Source organism: Cyprinus carpio, chromosome B18, assembly GCF_018340385.1.
Source record: "Cyprinus carpio isolate SPL01 chromosome B18, ASM1834038v1, whole genome shotgun sequence".
Lineage (NCBI taxonomy): Eukaryota > Metazoa > Chordata > Actinopteri > Cypriniformes > Cyprinidae > Cyprinus > Cyprinus carpio.
Window position 1 is genome coordinate 77700 of NC_056614.1, and position 13067 is coordinate 90766.

Genomic DNA, 13067 nt, shown 5'->3' on the forward strand with positions numbered 1-13067 from the left:
CAAGTCTTCCTATGGTATAACACTGTATAACACAACACATCTGGTCTTTGATTATGATTGGCTGAGGCGTGTTTTGTAAAATCACTGTAATGCATAGTGTTTTGGGACTTATTGCTTAAACTGCTGAACCATCACAACTGGGCTCTAGAAAATGCATTACATTAAAATAAATGCTTGAGACAGTCAAGGGAAAGTGTGGATTTCTGTTCATATACTCTGATAGAAGCCAACGGACCTAACAAATAAAACAAGAAAGAAACCCTAACAGCTGGAATGAAGCACTTGTGCTGAAAAATATGATTTTAATGACAGGTACAAGATCAATAATTTCTCATCATCAGAACACGTGGGTGGCTGGACAGACAATACTGATGCACTTCCCATGCCAATTTTGTAGAAATGGATAGAGCTAGTGGATTACAAACGATTAAAGCTACAGTAAACTTCAAAGCCATTGGTCCTACAGTAAAAGCACAAAGTCTATTGGTCTGCTAAGAGTTAGTCTGGGTTTATAGTTTAATCTGAGCACTCAATTAAGGGTCAAAGGATCAGTTTCCTGTTAAAATTAATGGCTTATAAACATAGCACACTGTATTCTTTCTTAAGACTGCAGTCAGTCACACTTCTGCCCAGAGAGTGCAGCGGGAGTGAAGGGTTTGGTCCTCGAATGCGTCTGTCTGCTTCACTACTGGCCGTTCTTCACGTTAAACATCCTCTCCTGAAACAAACAGAGCAATAAAATAAAATAAAGCTGCATGTGCACATCACCTCAAACAAAGTGCAAACAGAAAAGCAGCAAACAAGACAACATATGATTTATAGGCAAACCCAATGTGTTTAACTGTGCTATAATACTACAGTTTCATTACTGAGCCTCGTCCAGGAGCTGTAAAATCACCCAATAGAGTTACAGACTGGCTTCAGTTACAGAAGCGTTCAGATTACATTTCTGCATTCTGCAAATATGATCACAATCAAAAAACTCTGACTCAAAGAAAAATGTGTTTTTGTACCTTGATCATGGCCTCGAGTTTGATGGCATCAGCAGCAAATTTGCGGATCCCATCGGAGAGTTTCTCCACAGCCATGCGGTCCTCGTTGTGCAGCCAGCGGAAGCTCTTCTCATCCAGGTGCACCTGCTCCAGATCGCACTCTTTCGCTGAAAGAGAGATCAGTTTGCTGAAATCATTTGATGCGGGTGGCTCAGCGTGAGGGATGCGTGTCAGCTGATGCTCACCTCCCTGCGGCGTGAGGGAACAGGTCACCGCGCTGTGGTCCTGACTGAGCTCTCCCAGCAGCCCCGGGGAGATGGTGAGCAGATCACAGCCGGCCAGAGCCTTCACTTCCCCCGTGTTCCTGAAGGAGGCGCCCATCACCACCGTCTTGTAGTTGAACTTCTTATAGTAGTTGTAGATCTTGGTGACACTCTGCACACCTGAGAGAGAGACAGGGACACAAGACAGACGCTGACTGACGAGTGAAAGCGTGATATGGTCTGCTACAAACTGGGGCTGCAACAACAAATGGATAAAATCCATTATTATCGAGGACGAGTGAAAGCGTGATATGGTCTGCTAGTGTTTTTTTTTTTTTTCATTTTTTTTTTTCAGATGTCACAGTGATTTTTAGTCAAAGTACATAGTTGTGGCCAAAAATATCGGCACCCTTGGTAAATATGAACAAAGAAGGCTGTGAAAATTAATCTGCATTGTTAATCCTTTTGATCTCTTATTAAAAAAAATAAAATAAAAACAAACAACAACTATCTAACCTTTCATTGGATAATAATTTAAAATGGGGGGAAATATTATGAAATATATGTTTTTCTCTAATACACATTGGCCACAATTAACAGCTCTAAATGTTCTCCTATAATGCGTGATGAGGTTAGAGAACAGTCACTTATTGATTTTTTTATCTGTTGGTATTTGATAGAATCCATGATGCCATGTGTCTAAACAAGATGTCCAGGACCTCCAGCAGAGATATAGGCCCACAACATCAAAAATACAGAAGTATATTTCATTGTACACATAGTTTCATCTGACCATAGAAGCCAGTCCCATTTAAAGTTCGAGTCGTGTCTGATAACTGAATTTGTTTTTTAATGAGCGAGGAGAATTTTTCTTGTAACCCTCCCAAACAACATGTGTTGATGTAGGTTCTGTTTTTTTAAGGTTTTCTGACCCTGAGACTCAACTATTTTCTGCAGTTCTCCAGCTGTGACCCTTGGAGAGTCTTTAGCTACTCAAACTCTCCTTCTCACTGCACATTATAATGATATAGACAATAGGATGTTTTGGAAGATTTGTAACATTTTCTGTTGGTTAGAAATTCTTAATTATTGCCCTGATGGTGGAAATGGGAATTTTCACTGCTCTAGCTCTTTTCTCAAAGCCACTTCACCAATTTGTGAAGCTCATTTATCTTTTGCTGCACATCAGACATATATTCTTTGGTTTTTCTCATTGTGATGGATGATTAAGGGTATTTGGGCTTTGTTTTCCCTCCTATTTACATTTCTGTGAAACAGGGAGCCTTGGATGGATAATTTCATGTTTATAATCACCCTGGAGTACTCAAAATTGTGAATATGAATGGGAATATACTTCAGAGATATTTTAATTTCTAGGGGTGCCAATATTTGTGTCCAACGTGTATTTCAGAAAAACATCAATATCATAATGATATTTCCCCCCCATCTTAAATTCTTATCCAATGAAAGGTTAGATTTTTGTGAATTTTTTAAAATAAAAGATCAAAAGGATTAACAATGAAGATTAATTTTCACAGCCTTCTTTGATCATATTTACCAAGGGTGCCGATATTTTTGGCCATGACTGTATAAACAATGTCAGCAAGCATGCAAGTTGTTATCGAAGGCAAAGGAGGCCATTTTTGTTGTTATGTGAATAAATACTATTTAGTTGTTTCAGTTTGTTATTTGCCTAATAGAATGACAATAACATTTTTCAATTTAAACTTTTTTACAGATTTCAAAATATTTGGGTTTTCTCTATTATGATAGGTGATCTAATAAACTGTTCAGCACTGTATGTTTTCATAGCATTCAGTCAGCATATTTGTTTGAAGGACATTGGGCTGCATGTAGAGTGTTTGTCAATAAAATTAAAATAAGGATAAAAAAAAAAAAAAAAAAACAACACCACCTGATTATTCAATAAAAATAAATAAATAAATTAGTTGGCCGATAATTTATCAAAACAACAGTTGCAGCCCTACTACAAACACTGAAGCGGTGTCTGTTTCACTCCGAGCCTCGTGTGCCGCTCGAGACGCTCAGATGCTTCACACAAACTACATCCAGCTTCAGTCACTTAGATCAGGGCTATTCAACTGGCGGCCCACGGGCCTAATCTGGCCTGCCAATCATCTTCATCCGGCCCAGGGAAGAGTCGCACAAATGCCTCAAATTGTTTTTGCTCTAATTAGTTTGTCCACAAGGTGGCAACACTGGCCCGGGCCATTGTTTCGAATTTGTTTTGATATAATTAGTTTCCGACAAGCGCTCATGTGAGGGGATTATGAGATATCCGCAATTTTAGATTAAATGAGTATAATGACCCTGCTATCGGTCATATCTTCTAGTGAGAAACAGCGCAGAGACTGGACAAATTGATTGTGAAATGGAATTTGAAAGGATGCGTGTTCGATTTTCCACATACGCTACTGAGCCGCTTCAGCAGAAAAAACACACACAATTATGTTAAAACGGGTTACCTCGTAAACACAGTCTTAAGTGAGTCCTAAATGACTGAAAAATGTTGGGAGAAAAACGAATGTGTGTGTCAGATCCGCGTCATGTGCATCAGGTTTTAAAGAGACAGCGCTGCTTTTAAAAGTGAAAGTCTGTCACTGATATATAAATCAAAGAACAAAAGAAAAAGGAGAAATCACTCCACTGCTCTAGTCGCTAATTAACTTGTGAAGTTTGATTAAAGATTCATTTATATTTATTTTGGAGTTTATACATATACAATTTATAGTTTATGTGAAGACTTTTAAGTTCACTTAAATTTAAAGTCATTTTTCAGAGCCTATTAAGTGTTAAAAAATAGCTTTTAATTATACTGTAATGTTGAAAGGCTATAATTATTGGCTAAAACTGAGGGAAAATGAATTTAATAGAGATATCAGTAACATTACTGGTATCAATGATACTGGCCTTCATTAACAGTAGCTACTTGGTAAAAAAAAAGATGCCATTAAACCATATTTAAAATATAGCATCTTTGTTATTTCTTTATTAATTCAGAGGTTCAATGTGAAATTATGATAAATATTTTAATATGCAATTAATTACATAAAAAATGTGTGATTATTTTTTAATCGATAGAAAGCACTAATGTTAACCTTTTAAAGATGTTATTGTTGGTATAATATTTGTTTATTTTACAGCTGAATATGCCTTTCAATTTAATTTCTTATTTTATGAGCTGAACTCACAAATTTTATGAGCTGAACTGGACACCCCTGCTCCATTTGTGCTGTTGCACTATTTGTTCTTTAGGTAAACATCAGCTCTTTGCGGTCACTTTGTTGAACGTTTTTCCTGTATGGAGGTTAGATCGACTGATTTGGACTGCTGCCTTGAACCGGAGCAGGCGAGCACACAATGATACGCCCGGCGTGTGATAACTGTTCTACTCAAGACGCTTCACAATACTCATGAAGACAGACACAAGACGCTGAATGTTTCTCTCCAGCTAAAAAGAAAAGCTCTGTTATCAGAGAACATACCTGGATCCTCCTGGGGCTCGTAGTTTTTGCGGTCGGTGTTTTCTTTGTACCAGTCCAGGATACGCCCCACGAAGGGCGAGATGAGGGTGACGTGAGCCTCGGCACACGCAACAGCCTGAGCGAACGAGAACAGCAGAGTCATGTTGCAGTGGATCCCGTCCTTCTCCTCCAACTCCCTGATGAAAGGCCAAACACAGGCAGTTTATTAATAAGAGCTGCATATGAAGGAATCAGCTTCACATGGTGTTTGTGCTCATCATGACAGCAAACAGGAGCAACACCTGAAAATGTGTGATGCATGAACATTATCTTATGATCTTAATGGAGATGTTTGTCGTGAACACACTCACTGTCCGGCCTGAATGCCCTCCCACGTGGAGGAGAGTTTGATGAGGATGCGCTCCTTACTGACTCCTGCCTCCTCATACAGAGAGATGAGCCTCCGGGCGCGAGACACCATCGCCTCTTTATCAAAGGACAGCCTGGAACACACACCAAAAACTCTGGTTCAGAATGCCAATTATGAACATTAATGTTCCTGTAAAGAAGAAGAGCAGCAGCAGACACAAGGCCTGCTCTCACTGCCTCAGCTCCATCTCTTCAGGATGAGGAAATGAGGAAGGAGGATTCAAAAGAGAACTTCTTTGTGAATGGAATATTCTTGATCACTCAAGAGTCACATTTTTCAAATATCGGCATCGGACGATACGTTTTTCTGCTCGGCCGATGTGTTCGAGGCGGGACTTTTATTTGGACGGGGCTGAGAACGGCAGCAGCAGAGCACACAGTGCTCACATTCTCCCTCTGTTTACTGTCGTTGTTAACAGTTCTGTCTAATATAGATAAAAGTCTGTCTTATAATCAGATAGAATGATTAAAGGAATTAATGTATACAGAAAGGGTTATAATGATTGCTTTTACATTACTAGTAATAGAAAGGCAAACATTATAATGCTGACGGCAAACGAGAAAGTATTAAGCAAATACGCATTTTTTAAAATATGCATTTATATGGTTTAAACAAATCTTGGAATGACTAATGAACATTTAATTTCACAAACCTTGCAAACTTAGTTGAATCCAGCTGTGAGATCTTGTGAAGTGTGTGTGTCCAGCATGATCGCGTGTTCTCTGTGTGACGGTCGGTCCGTGAACTGAATGCTTTAAACTTTAAACTCGTGATTTCAAATTATGCTGCACTTTATGCATTTGCCCGCGGTCATATTCATGTCATTTTCACTGTGTGCTGCATGTAAAATGAGTGTTACCCTGGCTTTATTTGAAACATATGATTCCCAACGCACACAAACTTCCCAGAATACTGAGTGACCTGTTGGTTACAGTGTTTACTTCCTTTTTAATTATATTTTTATTAAATATTTATTTACTTGTGAAAAATACCTTGTCATCTAAAGTATGTTTATTTGACATTTATTTTTTAATCCATTGTCAAATATTTTAAAATTCTTAAATATATATATGCCCCCACCCCAATTTAACAATTTCATAATTAATATTAATAACACTGCTTGTCCTGCTGAAATGTGTTGAATAACACTGCAAGGGTGAGTGGGGTTCTTTGCCTTCCACACACACATACACCTGTGCATCACTGCTCAGAGCTCCTCTGATTACTGGCATCACTAGAGCAGGTCATGTAGACTCTTACCTCGCATCGACTTCAGTGGAGACCCGGCCAGGAACCTTCTTTAGGATTTCCAAACCGAAGATCACAAACAGCTTGTCCATGGCATTGGTCACCTGCTCCTCCTCACTCCTGCAGTTACAGAAAGATGCACATTAGACCTCTAAGAAGCTCTTGAACAGCACATCTGTGCACTCCGTCTTCTCACCCGCCGTTAGCAATGCCGTATTTGATGGCCTGCTCCACGAGAGGCTGGTAGGTGGGCATTTTAGCCGCAGCCAGAATCAGAGAAGGATTGGTGGTGGCATCCTGCGGTTTGTACTCTTCAATAGCTGCGGAGATGAGAAAACAAGGAAAATTACAGCGAGTGCAATCTCAAGTGTTCTTAAAGTCTTCTATGTCACATAAAGAACAATGATATGTCGATCAGAGAAGTTAAAGGTGTCTGTTGCTTGTGTCCGTTCTTTATTATTATATTCACATACGTCTGTGTGTAGTGGTTCTTGAAGCACTGACTCCAGCTGCAGTCCACTCTTTGTGGATCTCCCCCACATTTTTGAATGGGTTTTGTTTCACAATCCTCTCCAGGGTGCGGTTATCCCTATTGCTTGTACACTTTTTTCTATCACATCTTTTCCTTCCCTTCGCCTCTCTATTAATGTGCTTGGACACAGAGCTCTGTGAACAGCCAGCCTTTTTTTGCAATGACCTTTTGTGTCTTGCCCTCCGTGTGCAAGGTGTCAATGGTCGTCTTTTGGACAACTTTCAAGTCAGCAGTCTTCCCCATGATTGTGTAGCCTACAGAACTAGACTGAGAGACCATTTAAAGGCTTTTGCAGGTGTTTTGAGTTAATGAACTGATTAGAGTGTGGCACCACGTGTCTTCAATATTGAACCTTTTCACAATATTCTAATTTTCTGAGATACTGAACTTGGTATTTTCCTTCGTTGTCAGTTATAATCATCAAAATTAAAAGAAATAAACATTTGAAATATATCAGTCTGTGTGTAATGAACATATATAATATACAAGTTTCACTTTTTGAATGGAATTAGTGAAATCAACTTTTTGATGATATTCTAATTATATGACCAACACCTGTGTATGTATATACATACATACATACACATACACATACATATACACACACATATATACACACACACACACAGGTGTCAATAATGCAAAAGGACAATAGTAAACACGCATTTTTCAGTTAAAGGCAGTTCATCATTGAATTCAGTGACGTCATCATCCAGCTCAGTTCAGTTTAAATAGTATCCATTCAATCAAGTCCACGATATCACTGGAAATGAAGTGTCCCCAAATCATGGTGAGCTCACACTGCATGATTTTAGCCCGATTTTTCACTCGCTGACAGGTTTTTGTGAAAAAAAATTTCTCTGTTTCAAAACCACTAATATTTTCCATTGTACCGTTCCTGCGGTATGTTCTGTCTTCCATGTCTCCTCAGAGACTGAATGAGCAGGAATCGCTCAGACTGAGTGTAGAGAGTAGCACTGACCCCTCCTCCTCCTGCTGGTGCGAGCGAGCGGTCAGTCACGTGTGTGGAGGATGACCCAGATACACTTCACATTCAGCATTCCTTTCAGTCTCGTGCACTGCAGGGTCCACACAGCTTTCAAAAGTATACTGAACTACAGATGAGCGCAGACGGATGAGCTCGACATGCTCAGTACCACGGTGTGCGCGAGCCCTCTTGATGACGAAAATAACAATGCTGACGGTGCGCGGACGGCTGAAGTACACTTTGGCCTTTACACGATCGCCAACTGGATGATTTTTTGCTTTATTGCAGCTCTCTGCTCTGGACTTGCACAAACTGCGTTGCAATGCAGTCATTTTCCAAAATGTCATTTATGTAAAAATATGAAGTCTGTTAACGCCATTAACACAGACCAGAGACGCTGAAGACGGACACACAGAGAGAAATACTGTAGCAGGCAGATCACTCACTGTTCATGATGCACAAACTATTGGAAGAAAATCCTCAATACTGATTTGGGGGTTTATATGAATGTGTTTCTGAGGGGAGCTGACTGTCTTCTGGAAAGTTTACGTGGTATTTTCTTTTCATCTGGTCTCTGTATAGTTCATATTAAAGCAGTGTTTCAGCAGCAGCTTTGTTTACAGCGGTAACCAAGGAAACGCTGTATCTGGTCTGTATCTGTGTTCCAGAGGCGCCTCCTGCTGTCAGAGAGAGAACCTGCATCTCATTCAGAGCTTCTGCTGTTTGTTTTCTTCAGGCATGTAGTAGAATTACAGAAAGCTTGTCAGAACATTCTGTTTTTGCTTCATATTGTGTTATTATTAAATCAAATTATGTGTATGATTATTATATAACTAAATAATATAAATGATATGTATATGAATTATATAACTAAAATAAAATAACTAATTACAGATTTAGGTTGAATAAAAATGTCAGTTTTAATTTTTTTTATTTTTAGGAAACAAATCAAAGAAAAAAAACAATTAAGTAAGTAAAATTTATTTATATAGCACCTTTCACAGACAAGAAGTCACAAAGTGCTTTACAATCTGTTAATAAAAAGGATCAAACATGCATACAATAAATCTACCATAACACAACACACAGAAACACTCTTCACAAACATGAAAAGACAAATAAACCACTGCTGTTAAATAAAAGTGAGTTCAAAAAGATGCGTCTTCAGGTGTTTTTTAAAAGAATTGACCGAACCCATAGTTCTCAGTGCTAATGGAAGTGAGTTCCAAAGCCTTTGTGCCACAGTACAAAAAGCACGATCACCTTTAGTCTTAAGACGTGTTCTAGGGACAATTAAAAGGTCCAGACCAGAAGACCATAAGAGCCAACCTGGTGAATGTTTATGTAAAAGATCCTGAATATAAAGAGGTGCCTGACCATGCCAGGCTCTATAAGTGATAACTAAAATTTTAAACTGCACTCTGAATTCAACTGGGAGCCAATTCTACTGTTTCTAATATCCTGTATGTTGCTCAAAAACAAAATATATTGTGTCCAGCGTTTTTTTTTTTTTTTTTTTTTTTACCCAGTCATTTAAAAATAACACATTTCAGAGCTGTAACAACTAGGGCTGCACAATTATGACAAAAAAATCATAATTGTCGATTATTCCCTTATAATTACGATTATCACATTTTACATTGAATGTTTATACCATTGTTTGATGCAACTGCATGCCGTATTTTTATATGAAAATAAACAAGCTGAAAACTGAAACTGAAAAACTTTGCTTTCCTATGGTATTAAGCTTTAAATGTCAATTATACATCGGATTGGTTTCTTCTTTAAATTATATTAAAAAAAAAAAAAAAAAAAAAAAAAAAAAGGGTATCATAAAGTTATACTAAAACTAAAATTAAAATAATGGGGAAAAATCACTTAAGATAACATGTAGAAAGAAAAAAAAAAATTTGTAATTGTGGCATCCATAATTGTAATCACGATTAGAAATTCAATTAATTTTGCAGCCCTAGTAACAACAATACCGTGATACGTGATACGGCAGGGGGCAGCTGTGGCCTAATGGTTAGAGAGTTGGACCCATACTTGGCAAATGTCACGACTTTCCCTTTCATACCGTGATATTTTTGCTCAAGGTTATCATACCATCAAAATCTCATACCAGCCCATGCCTAGAACAGACACCAGTATAGTTTACGTTAAAGCCAATATAATTCCCATTATAACCCTTAAATCCATTAAATCTTCTATTGTGTTTTGGGAGGGGTTCTGTTGTTTTTTTCAGCAGAGAATATCATTATGGTATTACTACTTTTACAAAATTTACTTAATTACTGAATTTCACAGGAATGATTAGTTTATTTCGTGTTAATAAAGAACTGTATTACTTCAGTCATTTATTAAAGTATTACATGGGTTGCATAGGCTGATTTATTCATTTAAGTATTTGGGATTTTAAGAAAAAGTGGAAAATGTGCTGAATGTTTAATTTCATCCAGGTTAAATTATCAAAGCAGTTAGACTGAATTTTCACTTGTTTTAAACTCAGAGCCAGGCGAGAGTCGACACAGGTTGTGTGTGTGCATCATGCCTCGTTCATACTGACAGATGCGCTCGTGGAGACTTGCAGTGCGGAGCCGTGCGCGACTATAACCGAGCGTTACGAGACAGGCTGCGTGACTGCGAGAAGTGTGACCGATATGTTCTCATGATCTGATCATTAACATGATGGGAAGAGATCACGTTTGTCAGTTTGTTAAAGCGCTCTGCGTGACATACTGCAAATAAACTGAGTTTAGTGTAAATCACTTACTTGCGATTTCAAATAACTATAAATAATATTAATTAGACCTAATTAACATAGAAATAACTGAATATTTTGAGACAGGATTGAGTCTACACTTAACTTTCATCATGACTTTTCCTTTCTTCAAGACTACTGAGAGAAAAGGCCACAAATCGAAGCAACACAGACTCCTCTGTACCAGCACTGATGAAAATTCAAGTGTATAAGCATTTATTTCTCCCTTCCATTCACTATAAATCAAAGTTCGTATATAATTCACTGTGATTGAAAAACTGCAGACCAGATACGTATTTCCTGCTGAAACAAAGCAGTTTGTTGTCTGGAACATGTATTATTGACCGTTGATATCATTCATCAGCTGAAAACAAAACCACATACAGTAGTATACAATAGCTGAACACTAGCTGAATATGTTCAGTGTTCAGGAACTAGTCATCGGATCAGCCGCTTCATCATGACAATGCAGAAAGCCAGAGAAGGGAGTTTGCTTCTTGTGTAAAACAAACACTGAAATCAGTGATTGGCACAGCAGAGTTTCACAAGACAGGGTTAGGAAACTCAATCTGATGATGTTACAGCCGTCCCATTCATAGAACAAGAAATTCTGGATTCTGGATTTGATCCAAAGCTTATCTCTGTGTCCTGGACAGACTTACAAAGACTTACTGTCAAGAGCAACTTATAAACGCTGATGAAGTCGAGTCTGCATGTTGGCATCTGTAAGAACTGCTTTACAAGCAAACTAAAATCAGACAGAATTTGCACAAAATTAATGTGTACGCCAAGATTAGGCTTTGCATCAATATTAGTGATCGAGTTGGTCATTTTGTGCAATTAGAACCCAATACATTTATTATGAGATGAGCTGTTCTCGTGTTTTAAATCACTTTCAGTGAGATCTGATTCCTTCATTCACGTGTACTGATATATTATACAAGACCACAGGAAACAGATGATTCTTCTGCACAACCTGACTTTGCTGCAGCCTGGAATTGAACTGCTGGTTTCGTCTGGTCAGAGGAGAACTGACCCCCCGACTGAGCCTGGTTTCTCCTAAGGTTTTTTCTCGATTCTCTCACTGATGGAGTTTTGGTTCCTTGCCGCTGTCGCCTCTGGCTTGCTTAGTTGGGGACACTTCATTTACAGTGATATCGTTGACTTGATTGCAAATTATTGCACAGATACTATTTAAACTGAACTGAGCTGCATGATGACATCACTGAATTCAATGATGAACTGCCTTTAACTGTCATTCTGCATTATTGACATACTGTTTTCCTAATTAATGTTGTTCATTTGCTTTGACGCAATCTTTTTTGTTTAAAGCGCTATATAAATAAAGATGACTTGATTATAGATCAGTGAGAGAAACACTCCGTGCTGCGATCAGAACTGCCTCCTGCAAGTTATCAGCCAAATTCATAAATATTTATTAATCCTCGCACGTCCTGCAGCACCATGCACGTAAGATGATTATTATTAATAAGCAAAGCATTCAGTAATTAGTCGGGTGACAATCGCCCGCTTTCTAAGATCTGCCGCTCGACCAATCAGATGGACTGTCTCTGCAGAACGCTTGATATTCATGAGATGAGTCGCGCTCGTCCAATGACCTTTCGCTTCCGGGTCTCGGCATGATTCCATACTTTATTTTATTTTATTATTTTTTATCTTTCCTTACCCAGATTTAGTTAAGATTAAACCAATTACCGAGATCACGTGTTTTAATCAGTTCTAGTTAACGCATCACGTTAAACGTAGAGAACCGTCCCTCATATTGCGAAAGCAGCAGTTCCTCACTGCGGGTTAACTTTAGCAATCATTAACCAACAGACGTCCAAGCGTTCTTCTTAGCAGAAAAGATGAAAGTTTTCTGTAAACAGAGTCTATGATCGCTGCTGTCAGTTATAAACAGCTCTGAAGTTCCCTTTAAACGGACTCTGCTAATGTTAACGGAAATATCTGTAAAAAACTTACCGTTAAAGTCGCCCGTGTCTGCAACCACCACCGTGTATTTCTTGATCTGCTCCAGCGCAGACTCCATCTTTCGCCGTTTGTCCGGTGACACAGACATGATCCCGAAAAACCGAGCTTTTATAGCCGCACGAGAGACACGACCGTCAGCAGCACCGAGAGAGAGAGAGAGAGAGCGGGAGAGCGCGCCTGCGTGGGGCGGAGTCACGGCTCGTGACGTCATCGCGTCACACCCATTGACGGAGGGCTGGAGCCACACACCTCACACTCTACCGCAAGGCGTTTTAGCATTTAACCCTTTGGTTTGACTATCCATAAATATAATTTAAGATAGGAACAATTGTATGTTGACGAGTCATAATAATAATTCGACTAGTCACAATGACAG

At 38.7% G+C, this 13067-nt stretch overlaps 1 protein-coding gene across 1 annotated transcript; it reads right to left on the reverse strand.

The window, feature by feature from the left end:
• Positions 1 to 288: 288 nt before the first annotated feature.
• taldo1 (transaldolase 1) lies at positions 289 to 12851 on the reverse strand. The gene is made up of 8 exons (XM_042743399.1): positions 12683 to 12851; positions 6615 to 6738; positions 6431 to 6538; positions 5112 to 5243; positions 4762 to 4937; positions 1238 to 1435; positions 1014 to 1159; positions 289 to 718 (listed from the first exon to the last, which is right to left on the reverse strand). Exons 1-8 carry the CDS (start codon positions 12777 to 12779, stop codon positions 686 to 688), a joined length of 1014 nt encoding a protein of 337 aa, XP_042599333.1. The 5' UTR covers positions 12780 to 12851; the 3' UTR covers positions 289 to 685.
• Positions 12852 to 13067: the final 216 nt, after the last annotated feature.

Coding starts and splice junctions, on each gene's coding strand:
- taldo1 (XM_042743399.1), bottom strand. CDS start 12,779: ATGTCTGTGTCACCGGACAAACGGCGAAAGATGGAGTCTGCGCTGGAG. Junction 1,160..1,237: donor TTCCCTCACGCCGCAGGGAG/GTGAGCATCAGC, acceptor TCTCTCTTTCAG/CGAAAGAGTGCGATCTGGAG. Junction 719..1,013: donor AACTCGAGGCCATGATCAAG/GTACAAAAACAC, acceptor TGTTTGTTTCAG/GAGAGGATGTTTAACGTGAA.